Source organism: Orbicella franksi, chromosome 11 (assembly GCF_964199315.1).
Source record: "Orbicella franksi chromosome 11, jaOrbFran1.1, whole genome shotgun sequence".
Taxonomy (NCBI): domain Eukaryota; kingdom Metazoa; phylum Cnidaria; class Anthozoa; order Scleractinia; family Merulinidae; genus Orbicella; species Orbicella franksi.
Window position 1 is genome coordinate 5646650 of NC_138155.1, and position 22543 is coordinate 5669192.

At 38.7% G+C, this 22543-nt stretch overlaps 2 protein-coding genes across 2 annotated transcripts in view; both read left to right on the top strand.

Annotated features, from left to right (window-relative positions):
* Nucleotides 1-22543, top strand: part of LOC145503458 (uncharacterized) — a 92441-nt gene that overhangs the window by 36745 nt on the left and 33153 nt on the right. The gene's annotated exons all lie outside the window — the stretch shown is intronic.
* On the top strand, nt 1298-22266 carry LOC145502360 (low-density lipoprotein receptor-related protein 1B-like). Its single transcript, XM_081481663.1, has 10 exons — nt 1298-1711; nt 6177-6576; nt 7356-7765; nt 9089-9488; nt 11751-12151; nt 13661-13849; nt 16069-16443; nt 17399-17587; nt 21415-21591; nt 22015-22266. Exons 1-10 carry the CDS (start codon nt 1606-1608, stop codon nt 22260-22262), a joined length of 2895 nt encoding a protein of 964 aa, XP_081337789.1. The 5' UTR covers nt 1298-1605; the 3' UTR covers nt 22263-22266.

The window sequence follows — 22543 nt, forward strand, 5'->3', positions numbered from 1 at the left end:
CGCTCTGCTGGCAAAAAGCCATCTGAACCAAGTCGATAACAGTCGATAAGATCTCTTCATACGGACTTTCTGGATTCTCTATTATTAAAATACTGACAGATCAGGAATGTTTGCTTCATATAAGCTCATATAAAGATAATTTCAGCGTCGTCAGTTCACCATCGTTTAAGCTTAAAAGGATAAAACTTCTACTATCTCTCAAGGATGTCATTGCTTTTGTGAAAAGCTCTTATGTAGCTCAAGTAATTGATGTCGCCGTCCGATACGAAACTGAAAGAAAAAAATAAAAAAACACTTTGTGTTTGGCGACAAGACGGGACTAGCGAATCAAAGTTTCCCGCGTCCACTGCCGTTCCCTTCCTGGCCTTCTTCTCCTCTCATCGAGTATACGTGTCAAGCATTTAAATTTGTAAACAAATATTTTTCAATGAAACTCAAAGTCTGCAACTCTTTTTTGTTCCATTAATTGTGGTTATTGACTATCCAGTAACCACATGTCCTCTCAGAGGGCTTTTGTTTATAGTCTGGCAAAATAGGTTCTCGTATTTTGGGGTAGTTATTGGCGATTCAGCCAAGTAGGTTCTTAATTAGTTTCTTAATTTCTGTGAAGGAGATATAGTTGTAAATTACCAGAAGAATAAATAAACTTGGGTTTGGTCCTTAACTGCATGTATCTTATGAGATGTTTTGGTGTGCTGTATCGCGGTATATTTTTACGAGTTGTGCCGTATTTTGACGAGCCAAAATACAAACAACGAATAAAAATATACAGCGATACTACACACCAAAACATCTAATAAGAGATTTATTATCCAACTGCTGTAGTCAATAAATTTATTTATGAAAGGGGGAGAATGTGACAATTTTGCGTGCACGCGCCGACCTGTACGGCAAACAGGTTTTCTACTGTACAAATAACTGTACAAATAACTGTACAAATAACTGTACAAATAACTGTACAAATAACTGTACAAATAACTGTACAAATAACTGTACAAATAACTGTACAAATAACTGTACAATATCGCTGTATATTTGTACTGTTATTTGGACGGTATTCGCTGCAGTTGGATAATAAAGAGTATTTATTCACAACTGTATTATGAAAAGTCTAACACAACCGATTACAGAATGTAGATGTGGTGTTGTCTCTATAACAAGCGTTCATAATTTAACTGTAACCCATGTAACCTGCTTGTTCTTGCTTGGCTAAACAGGTCCTGTCATATTTTTGGATATCAAAATGGCAAAATTTCTGTCAGCAGGGTTCGTGAAGCACTGGCTTCTTACACGCGGGTTACTACTGTATCATTTCTGCCTGTAAGGACATCTGCATGACTCAGAGGGTCGCGAATAAATGTTAGCAGTCTACTATACTACTACAGCAACTTTATTTGCAGGTATTCTCAGAAGTTTTCAGAGGTTCCGTCGTTTCAGCACTGAATGACGTGGCTTGCACGATGTTTAGTCAACCTCTATGACCTAAGTCACGGTACCGTCGTTCTAAAAATACCTTTCCCCTCCACTTCTTCCCATTCTTCTCTCATAGCCCGCACTTGATCTAAATCCCAGTGAACACTGCACAGTGAACATTTCAAAGCAAAGATGGGAGCATACGGAGGAGTTCGTTTTGTGCTGCTATGCACAATCTATATTTTTAAGCTAGACAGTAATGACAACTTCGTAACGGCTTCTACATCATCTCAAGCGGGTAAGCTGGATTTTTTGCTTTTCTTAACAAAGATCGAGAGGGAATATGATCTGTATTGCTTTTCGTATCATGTGATATCAACTTGATCTGTACTCATTGCAGTCTCGTTTCATAATCCCTGACTTCGAGAGAAATACAGACTGCAAGTAGTGAGGGCTATGATAGAACATTGTTTTGTTTAATTAACGACAGGACATTTCCTAAACATAGAGATCACTTATGGATGGACTTTCTCAGTGATTTAAATTAAAGTCAACTCGCGAATAGCGCACCTTCAAGCAGTGAGGGCTATGATAGAACATCATTTTGTTTAGTTAACGACAGGACATTTTCTAAACATAGAGGATGAAAGGATCACTTATGGATGGACTTTCTCAGTGATTTAAATTAGAGTCAACTCGCGAATAGCGCACCTTGAAAACTTTGGTTTAAACTGTTCAAATTCAGCTCTCGTAATCCTTCCAATGCCCGGAAATATTCATCAAGAACTGTTTCGAATTGGTGAATCTTGGCATTTTGTGGAATCAGATACTTACGCCAGGGAGATATTAATTTTTGGTCACTTGAAAGTGGAAAATAATGTCAGTGATGCAAAACTACTGATTTTCCATCTGCTTTTTAATAACAAACTAGTTTTAAACCGCTTTAACCTGTATAAAGTGGACCCCATATTAAGCCATTTTGTCGCACAAAACCTGTAATAAGGGGAAATTTTCAAGGGCTTTTTACTTCTAAAAGCTCAGCTCAGATTCCTTTAACATTGTTCAGCGATGTCGTTTTAAAGCAAAGTAGATTATTCCAGATTGATCTTACACTGTGTTACACTGTGTTACAAAAAGGTTAATAATTAACTGTTATTGCCCAATATATTAGATCATGTTTAGTGAGTGTCCCAAGGGTGTCCGCTTAATACAGGTTTCACAGTAACATCTCTTTCCTTCTCTAAGGAAGCCTGCACAGATATCCGACCGGCTGTTGTTCAACACCGACTAAAACGACAGCCGGAAATCCTTCTGTAGATTGAACTGATGTGGAATCAGCGACAACAATGGCCCTCTGATGGCTATTTCAACGGAAAATTTTGATAGAGAGAAATGGTTATGAGGGTCGTACGGGGGTATTCTCGTGATGCGTGATTAGCTGATTTTATTTTCCGTGCAACGTGAATTTAGGAAATTATTCCTCGTGACTAGTGACCTGAAGGTTTGCTAGTGACCCGTGAAGAACCTGAATTATTTAACCGATATTCGCGATTTTACCACTCTATTCTACGTGATTTTCAGGCGCAGGTCCTCCGAATGGTTAAAGTCGTCTATCGAGAGTGACTTAGGTATGCGATTTGCAATATGGAGCCTTGACTTAGCCATTCGCGATTTTACTTTCTTCAAACACTGCTTTTAGTGTAAGAACAGGTCATTAAAAAGAGTCGGGAAAACGAAATTTTTATATCCGTGACCAGTGATTTTCCGTTCGTGAACCGTGTCAGAGACCCACCCTGTACGACCCTCGGTTATGTAGTTCAGCAAAGGAGCTAGACTGCAAGCAGTCTCTCTTTTGCTCGAAAATCCATGGGAAGAACGCAAAGAAGAACGCAACAGAAGTGAGCGGTAGTGAGCGTGCGAACTTGTCCACGATTGTGTATAATCTTATGTTTTGTTTATATGAACCACGTAAACGAAACGTTTCTTTTGGTTAGTTCGGGTCTCTATCGGAAATAAACGACTGTTGTTTTCCGTTCATGTGATCAAAGCCAAAAAAGCGAACAAGAACTTGTCATTGATTGGGCTCCATAACCATTCCCTTTTATTAACTGTGGACAGAGGAGTAATTACAGAAAAGGAATAATTAAAAAATTACCAGGCGCCTTTTGGCGGCTTGAATCAAGTAAGGTCATTGCAGGACCGCTGGAGTCATTCCATGTAATTGAGAACATAATAATACATTGAGGTCTTAATCTCTGTTTTGTGAGTCGCAGATAATATTTTGTGATCTGTGGAGCGCAGCCAAATAGCTTTCAAATACGGAACATGAAAATAACGTTGAACAGAGTTGACTCGGAAAATACACAAATATCCTCCATTCACCTTTCAGACTAAACTGGTTTTAAAATGGTTTTAATCACAACTAAATGTTCAAAGTTCTCTTCAACAATGTGTGTCACGCAACGCTCTCGCTCTTGGTGGGGGAGGGGGGGTGGGGGGGGGGAGAAGCGTTGCGTGACATCCCAACGGCTGCGGAGGAGACTAGGAAAACCCGGGGGACTTAACATTCGGCAGCCTTTCTTATAATAATACCTTTTCCATCCCAAATGGTCCCAAGTTTTACAGTAATCAAAATACATTTTTGACTTTTTAAAAAAATGAAAATAATTTTTTAACTCGGTTTAAAGCAGTATGCTAATAGCTAGTCTGTTCAAGGCTCTCGGTCTGTGGCGACGATCGAAAAAGCGGGCGGGTGAAGAGCGGGGTCGTTATTAGTCGTCGACGGCGCAATCCTTGCGATGTTAGGGATATTTCAAGGTATTTTAGACACCGATAAAGGTTTGCTGATTCGACCGACAAACAACCATCGATGCCCTCGAGGTATAGTCAATCAATAAACCGATAATCGATATTAATCGATAACAATCGATATCAGTATCGATTGCCGATAGCAATCGATGAAAATGGATGAAGAAAAAAAGTTGTGAGTTATCGATTTCCGATAGTAATGGACAACGATTGATTCATCAGTTGGTATCGATTATTATCGATTGTTATCAGAAATTGTTTTTGTCCTTTTACAAGTTACATTGATAAAAGTTTGACAAAATTTGTCCATAATGGTTTTATCGAGTCAGTTTATCATAGCTGCGTATCTTTTACTATCATTGACAAAACAACAAGAACGGAAACAACTGGCAGAAATTTTTTGGGCTTTAGATCGTTCTTTGCTAGTTTACGACACGGGAAGAAGCTCAGCCTAGAGTAGCAGGGTAAGACCTTCCAGTCTCATTGTAGCATCGGTATTGCTGGTTTTCAGTGTCACGCAATTCAAAATAGATCAAAATAAAAATCAAAACCGGTCAAAAGATAAAGTCCACAATCTGGGAAATGAAAGAAGGTAAATATGCAAAGGCTCTCGCGGAGAAATTTTTTACCCAAATTTATAGAGATTTGTATGGAGACGCCATGCTGGTGCCCATCCGTATGGGCACCAACATGGCGGCCGGAAACCAACAGAAACATCTGTCACTGAGTTTTGCTACAAAAGCGTGAATTTGTCCCTCGAGGAACTCTAAAACATTAAAATAATACTTTTTCTAGGACATGAACTGTTCAGATAACCAAGTTCCCCGAAACAAGTCACTTTTTTAACCATCATGACAGCTCTCTAGGCCGTCATGTGAATGCCGCGTCACGCAAAAGCTTAGAAATTCAAGCGTAGTGTTTCACAAAACCAAGAACCCATTCGGAGCGAAAATTTGTATAAATATTAGGTTTAAACTGCTCTTATACATCATTTAAGTAAAATCTCAGGAAGATCAATGTTTTGTAGTTCGAATTTTGGTGACGTCATGTGAAAACCAGCTATTAAGATGAAGCAAAATAAACAACAGTCAGAGTTCTAGTGATTTCAATTATTTGCATCAGGAAACAAACGTAAGAATAGATCTCGGAGCAGGCCAAAAGGAAAATATTATCTAGTAGAACGCTGAAGATGAACATCTCGTGTCCAGGTATTATTTTACACAATAACAAAGCCATCTTTGAATAGTCCGGGTAGTTATTGTCGTTTATTTTAAATCGATAACAGCAGATATTCTTGGAGATAGGAATTATCGATTGTTATAGATTTTGCCAATCGATAGCAATCGATAAAGACATTTTTCTGTAAGTTATCGATTGTTATCGATTGCCGATATCAATCGATAGCAATCGGCGATAGATATAGATTGATTTCCGATATCGATTTTTATCGATTGACTACGCCTGGATGCCCAACAATATCTTGTTTTCTCGAGGAATCGTGTTGGCATTGAATTTTCGAAGTAATTATACCATCGACAAAATAAACTAAAGTTTGATTTATTGTCTATTTAACAAATCGAATGTGGTTTAGCGTGGTCTGTAATCTTATCGACAACGATACGCGTGATCACAGTGGTCAAAATGTTGTGGACTCTCGAGGCGCAGCCGAGTGAGTCCACAGCAAATTTTGACCCCTGTAATGACCCGTATCGTTGTCGATAAGAGTAAAGACCACGCTAAACCACATTTCTATTTGTTTTTTACCACAATATCAACGTCAAAGAAAATGATTTTGTTTTTTTTAAAGCGCGAGCTGAAAAAGGCATTGCGTGACACAATGACGCGAGCTGCGTTGTCTGGACTTGTATCGACAATGGCAAATTAGCCGATCAGATTGCCAGATTAGTAGCCATTGTGGTAAAAATTAAATTGTTCTGTATTTGCTTTTGCCTTAGCTTTAGGAACCTCGTGCAAGTCTCCATGCCTTTTGGTGTCAACTGGAACGGAAATAATAGCTTTGGATTACAATAGTACCACAGTTTACCCAGTCATCTCCAATTTAACACTCGCTGACAACATAGATATCCATTTCAGTTTGGGTTACATATTTTGGAGTGATTCAACAGAATTTAACATCAAGCGAACTAACATTAATGGAACAAATATTACTGTTACACACAATAACACAGGAAATATTGGTGGATTGGCAGTAGAATGGATTTCGTTGCAATTGTACTGGACCGATGAAGATTATAATAGGATATCGGTGTCAGATCTGGACGGAAATAACATACGTATTCTGGTTTCTTCGACTCTTGATGAGCCTAGAGGAATTGCTGTGGATCCTTACCATGGGTAAGTTTACAGCCAGTATTTTTTCCTTCCCCACGATATAGAATATTAGAAAGTGAATCGAGGGTAAAACATTTGGGGAAAATGAGAAGAGGAAAAACAACCGGGCCTGGGAACGAAATGCCGTCATGCCTTGCGAAGCAGTGAAGATTATTCATGTTTTGATAAGACTTGTATCTTTTTGCATACAAAACTGGTAGCAAGTGGGACTGCAAGATTGGTTTCCCTAAGGAAAGTTTTGTATTGCCACTTGTTTCTAACTTTGAGGAGTGCTAGGCGATGATCAACGCAAGAGTGATTTGAGTAAATTTCTATGTAATTAATTAGCCTATTCGGTTGAGTTTTTAACAAAAGATTCCCCATAAACAAGTCTCAGCCAGAAGGCGGCACCTTGCAGTTTCTTCATTTAAGAAACAGCTTACGACAATAATATGATATGAAGACATGATTGATCAATTAATCAATTGGAATTTAAGCCTAAAAAATATTCAGGTTTGCACGGGGTTCGAACCCATGACCTCTGCGATACCGGTGCAGTGCTCTATCAACTGAGCTATCAAGCCAATTGGGAGCTGGTCACGTTGTGAGTTCATAAAACACCCGTAGATGATGAAGAATGCAAGTGAATGTATGGAAGAACATAATTTGAAAGAGAAGAAGAATTGACTGGTCATCGCAGTTATACATAACTTTTACAGTTGTGCAGGATTATTATGAGCGCTACACTGAGCTCGAGTCCCTTGGTCTTGTGATTGGTTGATGCAATGTTTCTTATTCAACAGGTCAATGTTCTGGACGGACTGGGGACACATTCCAAAGATAGAGAGAGCCACTTTATCAGGCACGCAACGTGTTTCTATAGTAACGTCCAATCTTGTATGGCCATTCGCCATTGACCTTGACAGACGAAGCAGGCTTGTCTTCTGGGTGGATAGGTGGCTGGGCAGAGTAGAGTCTGTCGATTACCATGGCAACAACAGAAGAATACTCTTTCAGCAAAAAGGCGTCTCCTTTTATGGAGTGACCTTCTTCTCCTTTAATTTATTCACCTCAGCCTCTGATTGGCGTACTTTTTGGATTTACAAACTGAAGGCTAATGCCAATGGAACATTTGTGAGTAACATTAACTTCAAGAACATCTCAAAACAACTATTTGGGCTCGTATCTTATGACAGCTTCACGCAGTTACCAGGTATGCACGTTAATTAACTTTTAATTCTGAGCTCTCTTTATAATCCATCAAATCCTTTTTTTTTTTCACGCGCGATTCGTCTTAACTTTTCACGTGACGTAACCAATTGTAACTGTTAATTTATTGTAAACTTTTGGTACGCTCATTGGTTAAGTTTTCTCATCAGTAAGAGTACAGACACAAAAAGGAGGCCATCACTCGCGTTTGTTCAAAAAAAAAGTTAAAGTGAAAATCGCCAAAATCGCTCATGATGACTTTTAGTCCATAATAAATTTAACTATGGTCTGTCGATCCACAGCACTTTGACAATTTCCCGAAGTCAAATCAAAGCAGACTGGAGATGATCTTGAACTAAATTCAAAGAGATGAAAACAATGTTATGGCCCAATCTAATCTGGCGTCAGTTTGTTGATAATGTGATATCCTTTCCCGCATGTTTTGGCTGTTGATTGCGTCACAGATGGTAAAGCTCTGAGGATGCAGGGCAAGTTACCCCTCATCCTTTCCATCTCAAAGTAAATTACCATAATAAAAAAATGGATTGAGACTGATGAAATGTCTTTGAGCATTTTAAAGGGTGATGGGAAATATTACCGCGCCGGGGCTGTGATGAAAAGAAAAACGAGAATGATAGTTAGGCTTTCTGGTAAAGTGCCTTAAAGGCTCTCCCAAGGGTGGCTTCCGGCCAAAGTATCTTCTCATTGGTAATCCCATGGGGCTAAGTAACTTACACATGTGACCACTTGTGTTTTCAGCAATTTTTAAGGGAATTCCGACATTTTATCCGTGGTTTTTGAGTTCGGGTGCTCCGGAAATCCACGGGTCATCCATTATAAACAAGTATAATCCATTAATTTGTTTCGCTCGCAAGCGATTGGTCCAACCGTGGCACGTGACTAAATATGCTGGGAGTATCCAAGTAATATTCGCCAAAATTTCAAAACGCAAGTGTTGCGAAAATATTTGAAGGATAATAAACACGATAGCCTCCATTTGACTTCAAAAATATGCTCGAATATTTGTCCTTAATTGGACGTTTCTCTTTCTCGAAGCTCACGGTTTTTCGAGGGCTATCAGTTAAGTCCATGCACCAAATTCCGAACATATTTTCGCGCCAAATGGAGACACACTTACACACTTATTAATATACACTTTATTATTTTCAAATTATATTTTACAATAGCCTCCATTTGACGTCAAAAATAGACCATTGTTTACATGTAATCGGTAATTGTCAAAGTAATTTTGCCATCGACGTAACTAACCAAACTTCTGTTTGTTACTTTTTTTCAATTGTTTTCGTTGCATTTTCTGTTGCCTTAGCTTTGGGAGTCCCATGCAAGTCTCCATGTTTCCTAGTTGCAACTCCACAGGAAATAAAAGCGTTGGACTACAACAGCGCTACAACTTATCCAATCATCTCGAATTTAACGAGAGTTGGAGCAATAGATGTCCATTTCAACCTGGGTTACATATTTTGGAGTGACGTCACAGAAGGAAACATTAAGCGAGCTAACATCGATGGAACAAATATTACTTTACTCCACAATGGCATAGAAAGCGATGGCCTTGCGTTGGACTGGATGTCATCGCAGTTGTACTGGACTCATAGGAAAGGTGCGATATCGATATCAGACTTAGAAGGCAACAACAGACGTATTCTACATTCTTCAAAGAAATGGCGAGCTACTTATGGTGGTATTGTTCTTGATCCTGAGCGCAAGTAAGTTAAGCAATAGTGGCAAAATGTAATTAAAATTATAAGTAAGTTAAAGAAACTCGTTTTTCCTCTCTGTAATCAGCATACTGATTATGTTATTAAGAGTGTGTGCATGAGAAAACCAGGCAGAGGCTGGCAGAAGGTAATACAGCTCAAATCACCGATTTTGCTCAAACTTGGCTCAAATGTGGGTTTGCTGAGTGAATGATCGTGGCAAAAAAAGTAGGTCAAAATATTTTATTAATTCTTTAGTTAGGGCGAGCTCCTGCAAAAATGGCCATTTGACACTAATTTGTCCATATTTCATTAACCGTCTGGTTTAGTATTTCTTCAGCAAGAAAAGCCATGTGATAATGAAATCCAATGGATCATGTTCTACGACTATCAATCTAAAAGCACAGATATTCATTTCAACTAGACAATTTGATTTCTCTCCGTGGCTTCATCTTAAGTAAAGTGCGTATCTCACAATGTTGGGAATAACCTTTAATCGATGGCAATTACCTGCAATGGGCAAAACCAATTACGTATTATTCTAACGTGGATAGTAAGAGTAATCAATAAAGTTCTCGGAAAAGCCATAAAATCTTTGGGGACCTCAAAATTTTTTCTGTGCTGGTGTACTGCTTGCATCCTGCCTGGTTTTCTCATAGACGCACTCTTAATAATAGTCAAGAGGCCTTGTACCTAAGGTAGTCCCTCTTACGCGATTTCTAGACAACGCACCGTGTTCGTCCTCGTATGTTACTCGCGCGTTGCGTAAATGTTTTTGTGAAGGATTTGTTCATGTGTCGCTTCGTTTCAAAGCGAAGGAAGGAAACCTCCAACGTCTTTGGGATGCCTTCTTTTACTTGTATACAAATATTAAAGAAGCAAAGGAGCTTCTACCCTAGCTATATTTTAATACATTTCGAAACTTTAATAGGAGTTTAAATAACAGACTGATGTTTTCTGCCCAAACAATAATTAACTGAAGGAACTGCAGAGAAATGAGCAGCCAAACGAGTGCAAAGCGAAGGAACGCCCGAACACAACGCAACTGAACAAACGGATGGTCGAAAGTGCAGACAGACACTCGCTGCTCAAACACTGAACAAAAGGGAGTTTAAGCAACGACGCCAACGCCAAGGACAACGCCTATCAAAGAACGACGTTATATTCAACCCACGAATCTCGCAATAATTTACATTCGCTCAGTTTTTCTATCACTGTCAGAGATATTTTATGCGGAATATGTATGACAGCGTCAAAATTGGAAAAATAAATTTTAAAATTGGCCGTCGTATTTCACGTTCTCTAGAATACGCAGAACGTGGTTATTCCGTGTTGTTGTTTGTAAAAAAAAACAAAGAAATTAACAAAGAATTATAACGCATGCGTACAAAGCCATTGTACCCTTCGCCGTTGCCATTGTGGTTTGTTTATTTTTAAACTCCTTGAAACCGAATGAACGGTAAATGAATGAACAACCAAAGAAGCACAAAGCAAACAAAAGCCGAGTCGAATAGAAATTAAAGACGGCTGGGAGTGCAGAAAATATCTTTGCTATCAAACGTATTTTGAGAACCAAAACATATAAAACAACTTTTCTCCACATATCCCGCCATTTCGTCTCAGGTAATAACGAGAAAGCCGCTTGGACTGTCCACGCATCGCGCGTGTAACATCCTCTAAAGAACTGGGTACCATGTCTAAAAATAACTTAAGAGGGGTTACCTTGAGTATAAGGCCTATATGGGGAACTCACTCTCTTACCTTGATAACCTTTTGTAATAGTTCAAAGATGAACAAAATTAGCCCTTCCGTGACACGAGAGCATGATATGTAAGAGATTAAATCCAAAGTAATCACTCCCAAGTTATTTTAGACTTGAACCCAGTTCTGGCGCGGATAATTTCAACGATGCGCATTGCGCCATGTTTTCTAAGCCCTTCCGGATATCTTCCAAGTCGGGAGTGCGGAAGTGATCTAAAAATAACTTGGGAAGGATTGTCTTGTGAACGAGGCCTATATGAGAGTATAACTTTCTCTTACCTTTCATCCTCTTGTTTTTCAATACGACTAGTTGTTCCGTTATATGGTAGGGGTTTGCAAAAAGCAGACTCCATTCCGAAGAAAAAAATCTAGAGGAGTGACCCTCCTGTGTCCCCCCCTCCCCTTCCCCATCCCCGCAATCCCTTACGTCCCCACTTCGGCGCAGCAAGAGCAAGTCGTCTTTTGTAGACAGATATGTATTCGGTCATCTGTATTTTTCACTCATCGCAGGCTAATGTTCTGGATAGATTTGAACTCGAGAATCATGAGATCAACTTTAAACGGAACCAATCTTACTTCATTGGTAACCTATCTTAACTTGGCCCAAAGTATCGATCTCGACAGACGAAACAAACTTGTCTTTTGGGCGGATTCAGCAACGAACAGTATAGGATCTGTCCATTACTATGGAAACAACACAAGATTACTTTATCGCTACCGAAATTGGACATTGGGCTATTTATCTTTTTTTGGAATCGCGTTCTATTCATCGGATATTTTCATCACTGATCCGGCAAGACGCATGGTTTTTAAAGTGAACACCTCGAATGAAACATCGCCAACATATATCCCTGTGATGAATTATCAACCTATGGGGCTTGTACTATATGACAAGTCACGGCAACTTCCTGGTAAGTACTAACTACAGTAGAAACCCAAGAACCTACATTTTTTGAAGCCTGGCAAATAAGTTCTCGTATTTTGGCGTAGTTATTGGCAATTTAGGCCTACTAGGTTCGTATTAGGTTCCTAATTTCTATGACGGAGATTTATTTTTTGATTACCAGAGAAATAAATAAACTTGGGTTTGGTCCTTAAATATACAGTATTTATTGACAACTGTATTACGACAAGCCCATTACAACTGATTACAGAATGTAGATGTAGTGTTGTCTCTATAGAAACAGTTCATAATTTAACTGTAACCGGCATATAAGAACCTGCTTGATCTTGCTTGACTCAACAGGTGCTTATATTCGATCTTCATAAAAAACAGAAAAATACTCTTAAATTGCCTTCCCTCAATTCCCTCTCTGTTGTTTTCCTGTCGTTTTCCAAGAGAGTAAAAAGGGTAAGAAAGTTAATCCCCCATACAGGCCTTTTCCCCAAGATACTTATCCTCGAGGTATTAAGTTTAGATCACTCCTGGTTTCAGAGATCTCAGAAACATCTAGAATAATCAATCCGGGGACACGGACTTTGTTCACGTGAACAGCCCAAGCGGGGTTACACGAATTTTCATTTTATGGATTACCTTGGGTACACGGGGGACTACCTCTCTTATTCTTCTCCCATCTTTCTTTTGTACGTTCATAGGGCTATTTTAAAGCGATTTTAGCGAGTCTTCGCACAGTGACAACGAAACTTGAAGAAACGCTGAAAACGCTCAAAATTTGCCCTGTGAATACACAGACGACAAGTAAACCATTAATAATCGTAATAACTTAAATAAGAAATATGAATTATTGACCAACAGTAAGGTCAAGATGGCTGAATGTTGTCCATTCTCTTTTTTTTGTTTTCATGGACCGAAACGGAGTCCAGGTCCATAAACGCCGAAAAAAAAAAAAAAAAGAATAAGGCCAATATCCTCCCATCTTGACCTCACGATTGGTCAGTTAAGCAATAGAGCACTTTTTCCGTGTTTACATAACCTCATCTAAACACGAGGAGGATTGGGAGAATTCGAGACAGTTATGCAAACCCGAGCACAACTTTCGAGAATTCTCCCAGCGGAAAAAGTGCTCCTTTGCTTTTATAAAATAATTCTCAAGAATACGCGCGAATCTAAAACGTCACAACCGTGTTTACATACTCTCATCTAAACACACTTATCGACCAATGACAGTGCGCGCCCTCATTTCTTATTCAGATTTACTTGCTTACTTAGCGGGCAACATAGCAGCATATCTTCCCCGCTCGGGTAGCCAATCACAGCGCAGGATGTGGCTCATCTTGCCCGCTCACGAAACTGGCCATAAATCTTCTTCATAACTCGTTCTTAATTTAAGCTCCAAGAGTACTCCTATTAATAAACCCGTAATATTTCGACACTCACACCAAAAGCTCGGGATGGCTTGTGCGCTCATATGATTATGTAAATGACAGAGACAAAACAAAGGTTTGTTTTGACATTGTAGTGATCACGTGTCCAGCGTTTCCGGCACCGTCTAATGGGATAAGATTTGGATGCTCGGGGAGTGCGACAGAGTACTCTTATGATACAGTCTGTCAATTCGCGTGTAACAGCGGCTATATAGGGTCTGGGTCTCAAGCAAGGAGATGTCAACACAATGGAACTTGGAGCGGACAAGAGTTCACCTGCCAGAGTAAGTTTGCAAAATAAACTTAGCGATAATTAATTGAATTAAAGGGATACCAACTCGGCAATTATGCTGCATTGTTAGTTAAAACATTGGCTAGAATTACGGCTTAGCACTTTCGCTGTCACACAAAGAGCTCCCAACATCAGTATGAAATGTTAATTGAATTGTCGAAGACTGAAAGAGCAATTTTTACTAGAACTATTATTTAGAGGTTTTAGGTTTTAAGACCCGACGACAGAATTTGCAAACGTCTGCAGCCTTTTTCAGTTTTAAATCACAACCTTATACATGGATATGCGTAATACATTACAAGACCGGTTGTAAAGCTTACGTGCACTTTTATAGCAATTGTTTATAAGACTAGACAGAGTCTAGACAATTAGGTTTCGTGATAGCGTTCCTTAATTAAATTGAAGAATATAAAAGCAGAAACCGACACAACATGGGATACTCTATCCGTAGGGTCAGGGACCTTTTTTTCATTCAAAAAGGAGGAACAATTGATCCCGATGGTCTGAACTTCCGCGAAGAAACATATTAATTGTTTCCTTTTGTTATGTTATTTCATTGTTTTATTTTATGGTATGCTTATCTTTAATTTACATTGTCAATTAGTTTTACGTACTTCCAGTATTACGAAAATATGCTACATAAAAACACGTCCCAATGTGAAATTCTCATTGTACCTGAAGAAGGCTGGCTTGGCCAGCCGAAATATAATAGTACACCTTCAAAAAATCATCCTACGTTGTGTCAGTTTCTGCTTTTATATTCTTCATGTTAAATGTGAAGCCGATTAGATCACTATTGATCCAACGTATACCAGCAGGATCATCGTGTCGTTTGCTCACTTGAACAGTCTATACTTAATTAAAGAATCGTTCGACTTTCTCGGTAACGATCGCAGCAAATGGAAGACCATCCTTTATGACTTACTACTCACAAAATGCAGAAATGAGAGTCCCTTTTAAGGCTTGTAGCTAAAATGTCAGCCAACTTTTAGGATGTGTAAAACAGCAAAATATCAGTCAGTGTAGATTGATATATGCTAAGCCAGTGGATAGTGCTTTTCGCGCATTCTGATTGGCTACTCAAACTCTGAATAGTGTTTCAGTACTATCCCGAGCCCGCGAGAGTCGTAAGCAAAATGGTTTTCCTATTGTAACAAAAAATGTAATTTCTGACGGTTGAGGGACGAATTAAGCAGAAATTGTCGTTCTGACGGCGCGATAGAGAGACTCGCAGTGAATCACGGCATGCTTAACTACTATTTACGGTTTTGGCGGGAGATTTAAGTCATTTTAGGTTGGTCGATCAGTCGTAGTGTTTGTCCACTTTTTTATGATTAAACTTCTTTTTGAACAAGTTATGTAACTAATTTTAAAATACCTTTTCCTCGAGGTTTTGTCCTGCTGTATTAGATGAGGAATACTTTTTCACATATTTTTTGGCCACATATCAGCCTAGCCTCATATAAAGAGTGGTTTTCCAGTGTATTTTGTATCTGACGTAGTACGGGTTCTAATTCTTAGAACCAATAGTTAAAATTTGTGAGGATACCATAGGATACATTTTCATCAGATGACGGACTGGCACATCCTCAATGAACTCTTCTCGTTGAATGTCTCGAGTGAGAGTAGTCAGAATTAAAAAAAATTAATAGTCCTAGCTATCAAACAGCTGTCCCTACTAACACAAAGAAAACTACAAAATTCGGTTTTGCATCATTTACAATTGCAAGTACGGTTTTATTATTTCTAGTTATCGGCGAAAACCGACTCAAAATGATTTGTTTACTTAAGCTTATTGCAATTTAAGTTTACAACAACTTCAACAAAGCGATTGGTTAGAGGTTAGCGAAATTAAAATAATGGAATTTATTAATTGTCTTACAGCATGGCTTTCAATCAATAAGACTTTACAACTCCTTTTTGCAGCCTTTTGAGTCAATTTTTACGGATATTTTACCGTACTGGCTTGGTATATATACTAGAACAATTACTTTTCTCCGTGTCGGTGGCTAGTGGTGGATAGTTACCTCGTCGCTTCGCGGCTCGGAAGATATCCTCCACTAGCCACCTCCTCCACTACGGGGAATAATTATTAAGTATTTTATTTTGATATCAATTTGCATATTATAGAGAGAGAAATATGAAATCCCCTACAATAAGTAAATGTAAATTTTCCGCGACCGTAGCTAATTAGAATGACCTCAATTTAAGTGGCTGTGTGCAGCAGTTACAAAGTGCTAAATGGAGGAGATCGCACTCAAAGAAACACATTGCAGAATAGTCCAAGATGCGATGGGAAGGACCTGCCACCAGGTTGGTATCGCTTTCAAGGAGCTGCAGGATATCGGATGGCGGACAAATGTATTCCCATGTTTCGCTGCGGTACTGATGCTCCAGGTTGGCTTTCTGGTACACACCCGACAGTCGCCGAAGGTCTGGTCACTCGTAACGTTTGTTACAACTGGCACAGCAACTGCTGCGATTTGAATAACACGATCAGAGTGAGAAACTGTGGTGCTTACTTTGTGTACGAGTTGTCGTATACGCCCACGTGTCCCGCTCGGTATTGTGGTAACGCCGGTGCAGGTGAGTTTTTAAGTGTTTCAGCCGAAAAACACACATCGGCTGGTGCTAGGGATCTTGTTCAAGGAAAGGTTTTTGATAATATGCTCGCGGCCATGTTTGTTTTCAGGAACTTGACGTCAATACTCCGTCAATACTTGACGTCAAAACAAAAAGTTTCTGAAAAATTTACAAGTGCATATTTCTTCCAGATTGCACGGGAAAATGTTATGATTGCTTGTTAACTAGACACTTGAAAGATATAGCCTTAAGCTTAATTTGGTAAAATATCTTTGGAAATTTTGGCGCCATATAAATTCGCCACATAACCATTAATATTTTGTACAACTTTCCATTATGTCGGAAATTCCTCGAAAATATTCAGGCGATCCTCGGAAAACTTCAGAGCCATTATACCATGCTCTACAAATATGGTTAGCATGTGCGTAATTTTTTGGGGCGTTTTCTTATTTTTATTATTTCATTCTATTTTTCTACATTTTTTTTTTCCATTTTCTATATTTTATTCATGAGTCGCTTTTGACTATCGACCTTTTATTTTGAAATGCAATAGATTGCCGACCTCCAATCAGCATTGAGGTTGAGCAATATATTTCGAAATTTATTCCGTAATAAATTAACAAAGTCCACGCCCGCCAATTTATCGTACTTTGTGACTTCATCGTGTTCTGGCTGCCCACTTTATGTAAATGGCTGCCCCTCAAAGGCATGCGAATCATGCTCCCCTCCCGCTTATTTTCTTTTATCTTGTTTTATCTGTTTATCACACACAATACATTTGGCCGTTATTATTCGTCAATGCAGTGGAACCCCGCCTCACGTCCACCTCGTTATTACGGCCACTTTCTTCTGTTCAGATTTTTTTGGCCCCTTTGGTGACCGGATTAACGGGGTGCCACTGTATACCAATTCATCAAGTGTAAGAATTATCTTTGTGGTCATTCTTTATACATTGTAGAGAACACGTCGTGTCCAGCCTTACCTGCACCGTCCTATGGATTAAAATTTGGATGCCCAGAGAATGCAACCGTGTACAATGATACCGTCTGTCAGTTCTCGTGTAATGATGGCTATATAGGCTCTGGGTCTCAAGTAAGGAGATGTCAACGCAATGGAACTTGGAGTGGGGAAGATTTCACTTGCCGTGGTATGTGTTACACAGGGGTACCTAAGGAGCTAACTTTTCAAAACAACAAAACCATTACCTTGTCCAGCAAGGTTGGAATCATGGTTAGAAACCTGTTAATGGCTTTCAACATCAGTTTATCTTTTTTTTTCCAGTTTAACTAATTATTCTGTATCAAGGAGATAATTTTAAACGTCCCGATAAAAGCACTTCAAAATGGCCTTCATATATTTATTTATATATATTTATATATAGTATTTTGCAGCAGATAATTATGGCAAACCTGACATACGTATGTTTCGTCATAGCCAAGGGACTCATTAGAGGTCTTTCAGCTAACTCGTCAAACATCGCGGTTTAAGTCCCGCTAGCATAAAAATGTTGGTGGCAATCTGGCCTTATATCACATAAGGATTCCTAATTGCGTAACATGCCAAAAAGTGGAAGAATTTTACAATAGATAATTATGGCAAGCCTGACATTCGTATGTATAGTTCAATTTTAAAAGCTGTTAAATTCTAATTATCTTCTTGGAATAAAAACAAATCATCTACGCTCTTTTTTTTTTTATATAAGAACGTCTAATTTTGGAGCTGAGGCTGAACGTTTTTATCTTTTTTGCAATTTAAAGGCTGAAAATGTCCTTACGATGTTCTTATATTTGCATGGCATACAAGGTCAACTACCTTGATAATACTTCAGACTTTTTATCACCTTATGACTTTGATGGTTTGGAAGTTATTTTGGAACAGTTATAAATAAGAACTACTGATTATTACAAACCGACCTGTGTGTCATGGAATGAGATTGATTATGCAGACATCGTCTGGGGAGATCAGCCTGCTCTAACAACACAGATGAAACAATTGCAATCATTTCAAAGTCGCGTTGCAAAGAACTAAGATTATAAAGGGAAAAGTGACATCAGCTGAGGCCCTAACATCGTTGCGGTGGGTCCCATTACATGCAAGGCGTTTTGGTCATCGGTGTTGTCTTGTGCAAGACAAGACAACGCCGCAAGATGCAAGCTATGTAGGTATATGTGTGGGGATAAATGGGATGCAGTCTGTGTAGGTATATGTGGGGGGATAAATCAGATGCAGTCTGTGTAGGTATATGTGGGGGATAAATGAGATGCAGGCTGTGTAGGTATATGTTGGGGAATTAATGAGATATAGGCTGTGTAGGTGAATGAGATATAGACAGTGTAGGTATATGTGGGGGGATAAATGAGATGCAGGCTTTGTAGGTATATGTGGCGGAATTAATGAGATATAGGCTGTGTAAGTATATATGTGGGGGTTTAATGAGATATAGGCAGTATTTGAAGAGAGAAGTGTGTATTGCAGTGGAGTTAACTGGCCGCCCAACCATCCGGGTGATGTCGGGCTTATATAGCGAAAGAACAAAGCCTTGCCCAATAGCCAATGAGAAAACACAGACGTCATGGTCGAACTAGTCAAACGAGTTTCTGAGACCGGCTGGACTTGATGATTCAAAATGGCGGGCTAGTGGAACGCAACTTGCTGCAAAAACTGAACGTTCCAAGTGTCGATTTAGAAGCGTACGGATGTCCGGAACACGATGCATGTGGTTAACCTAAGATTTGTGATCTATTACCCGATTGTGATTTTATTTAGAGGAATCTGTTCATCATTGCCCTGTTAAAAAATGTCACACGTTTTGGTGTTGGTCGACTACGAAAGTTGTACAAAACAAACATTTTGTTATTTGTTTGATCATGGCCTTTCGAGAGATGTGGGCGGGTTTCAAAAAACCCGAGATTTCTTTTTGGTAAAATTAGAAAATCACTTGTACATAAGACACGACGGAGTTCTAAACGTTATCCTAAATTGAATTACGAATGGCGAAACGTTTACTCGGCGTCGCATGTCTCGTCTGCTGATCAGTGATTAACAAGAACGAGTGAGATTCTAGTGGACTTTCGTTCGCGTCGCTTTAGCCCGTTTGACTTCTTCCTGAACCGACTATTCAGCCCCTGAGACTCCAAGGATATCACGCCAGAGAGGTCGCGATTTCTTCTACTTACTTTTTTTTTCAAATCTAATTACACAAGAATATGTAAACTAGTTTATGTCGGTTTCGCGCTAACTAAAGAAGTGTTTTAGGCGTGCTTGTTTGTGCGTTGAATCCCTGGGGGCCAGTACGCTGTTTAAGGCTTGAGCTAAGTTATGCAAAAGCCACGAGAAGGCATCTCTGTCAACTTGATGTTGGGTTTGTGGTAATCTTGGATTAGTTACAAAATATTTTATAATCCTTTCAGCGTGATTAGAGTTTAAAAATTTTTCGTGCTGTCAGCGTGAAGACACTTTACTCCGAGTTATTGTCAGTAGTAGAGCGGTGATAACGAGGATCAAGGCGTGGACACGTTATAATGTTTAAGAGAACGTAAAACGGTAAGCCTCATGAAAAATGTAAAAAGAAGCATGATAAAATTTATTTCAAAACAGCAACAAGAACATGTTTACAACACCTAACCACATACAGGCATATATAATTCCTTGTTTAATTTCTCAGAAATTTAAGTTCCAAATTTCTACTTCCCGCAGTACAGGACTGATATGTATTTGCGGACCAGATAAATTTCATTTCTTGTCAACTGAGGATGTTACCTATACTTTCCATGATTTTGGCATGCTCCACACCAAGGAAAATTAACTAACATGTTTCCAGTTGATTGTTATATTATAATGTAAAACAACTATAATTAATTGTTAAAATTCCAGTTAACCGTAACGGCCAAAAATTTAACCGTTAGCTGTAAAAGCCACTACCCCCATTAAGACCCTCCGAAAATAGTTTTACGGGAACTAACAAAGGACTAAGGCCTAAATATATATATATATATATATATATATATATATATATATATATATATATAAAGTTAAGATGCTTCGAGCCAACAGGGATGCCACGCGCCAGAAGGATCCAAAAGGATTCGTAGTCCAAACCTCGAGTAATGAAATTTGTAGGCAATTGTGGAAAACGAGGACGGACAACTTCGAGCGAAAAAAATATATACAGTAAAAAATCTAAGAAATCTAAAAAAAATCTATATATATATATATATATATATATATATATATATATATATATAGTTTAGTGTACGATGTGGCGAAGAGACCAACTCTTGACTGTTCTGGACGAGTTTAATGTACAACGTTTCGGCCGTTCGGCCTTCTTCAGGTTAAAAGTTAAAAACTAAAAAAACTATATATATATATATATATATATATATATATATATATATATGGGACTTACTCTTACTTGAAACTTCATACTGATATATTTGAACTTTGGGAGAAAGATTAGAAGGAATGGTTGATCATCGCAGTTATACACGCAACGTAAACATATTGTAATAAATCTAAAGCGTCCTGTGGCTAGTATATGACGAAATCATGACTTTTAGACTGCTCACGTACAGCCTTAAACTACTGGTGGAAATAAGACGAATGTCTGAATGTAAAGTGAATGAGAATGTAAAGTGTAAAAACAACGAAAAAGAATAAAGAGTTAGTAAAGAAACTAACAAAACAAGAAAGAATTTGGCGGTTAAAGAAAACTGTTCAAAAGAACAGAATGCTCCCTAGGTCACAGCTTGACATTATTGTCCCTCATAATTCGAGAGTCTTTCTCACCAGATGGTCACCTTTACCAAGAGAGCATGAGGAGTGAATGAGTTCATCCCTCATACAGGTCCCATTCCCAAGATTATTCTTTATCTCCTCGGACAGAAGAAAGGATAATTCTTGTGATAAGTTCTTCCAGTAGTGAGAAGTTTGCGTCACTTGTTTTTTGTCGCCCTTTTTTTTTTCAAATTAAAGGAATCCTTTGTGAGCCACTTCAACTTGCTCCTAATTTGAAAATGAACGCGTCGTGCTCCCGGTTGCCAGGCGACTCCTGTGAATTCTTCTGCGAACGAGGCTACGATCTGATTGGATCATCCATTAGAAAGTGCAACAGTGAAGGATCATGGACCGGTACGCAGCCTCGATGTGATGGTGAGCATTCTTTTATTTTGGAGGGAAAAAGCTGATATTAATTTTCAAGAATTCACAAATATTTCTTATTTTGAAATGCATTTATTTATTTGATTATAAATAATGAGAACTATACTATGAAAACAATTTAACAAAATGTATGCATCAGAAGAAAAGATACATGAAAATCTGCTGTTTGGTCATTTTCTTGGAAGTTACAACCATAAGGCTATAATTTATTTTACGGACCAAGCCGAAGTATAAATCGGTCTAATTTGACGTTCAAAGCCAATTATAAGTGAAATTATTGTAGGATTTTAATCAGCAGTAGGGCGGATTAGGCTGGCCATTTTACAGGATGTAACTGGCTCATGTCATCAACACCAAATAGGTTCATGTTACTGCTGTCTCGTAGAACATCCACGGTGCTCATTTTATTTTTAGCTGTCTCGTGCCTGAGGTTATCACTACCGACCAATGTTGAACTACTAGGATGCAATACAACGGAGATGTTATACAACACCATGTGCAGCTTTTCTTGTAATGAAGGATTTGAAGCGAAAGGTTCAACGGTTAGAAGATGTACAGAAAATGGAACTTGGAGTGGAACCGACCTTGTCTGCACAGGTATTTATTACTGTCTTGTAATTACTACTTATTCAACCTTTCAAGGCGTGTTCTACAACAAATGATTTGTTAGTTTCCTATTTGCTACTGCAACATGTTGGTGATATAATTCGCTCGCTCGAGTTCTACCCTAGGCTATGTAAATATCCTTGCATACTTTTTGTTGGCTTGGTTTTGGACCAAAAAATATAGGAAACGGCCGCGTGTTGTCTCAAAACGAGATCGAAATACTTGAGCCAAATCGAGTTTGAACGTACAATAACTAAACTTGACAGGGATTTACGCACTAACTCATTATCCTTTGATGAACGAACGCGTTTACCGTACATTAAAAGCCATCCGTCTT

What these genes read in the sequence shown, in the direction of transcription:
- LOC145502360 (XM_081481663.1), top strand. Translation starts at nt 1,606, where the DNA reads ATGGGAGCATACGGAGGAGTTCGTTTTGTGCTGCTATGCACAATCTAT. An exon ending in GCTGTGGATCCTTACCATGG is followed by an intron (nt 6,577 to 7,355) that starts GTAAGTTTACAG and finishes CTTATTCAACAG; the next exon opens with GTCAATGTTCTGGACGGACT. An exon ending in TACGCAGCCTCGATGTGATG is followed by an intron (nt 21,592 to 22,014) that starts GTGAGCATTCTT and finishes TTTTATTTTTAG; the next exon opens with CTGTCTCGTGCCTGAGGTTA.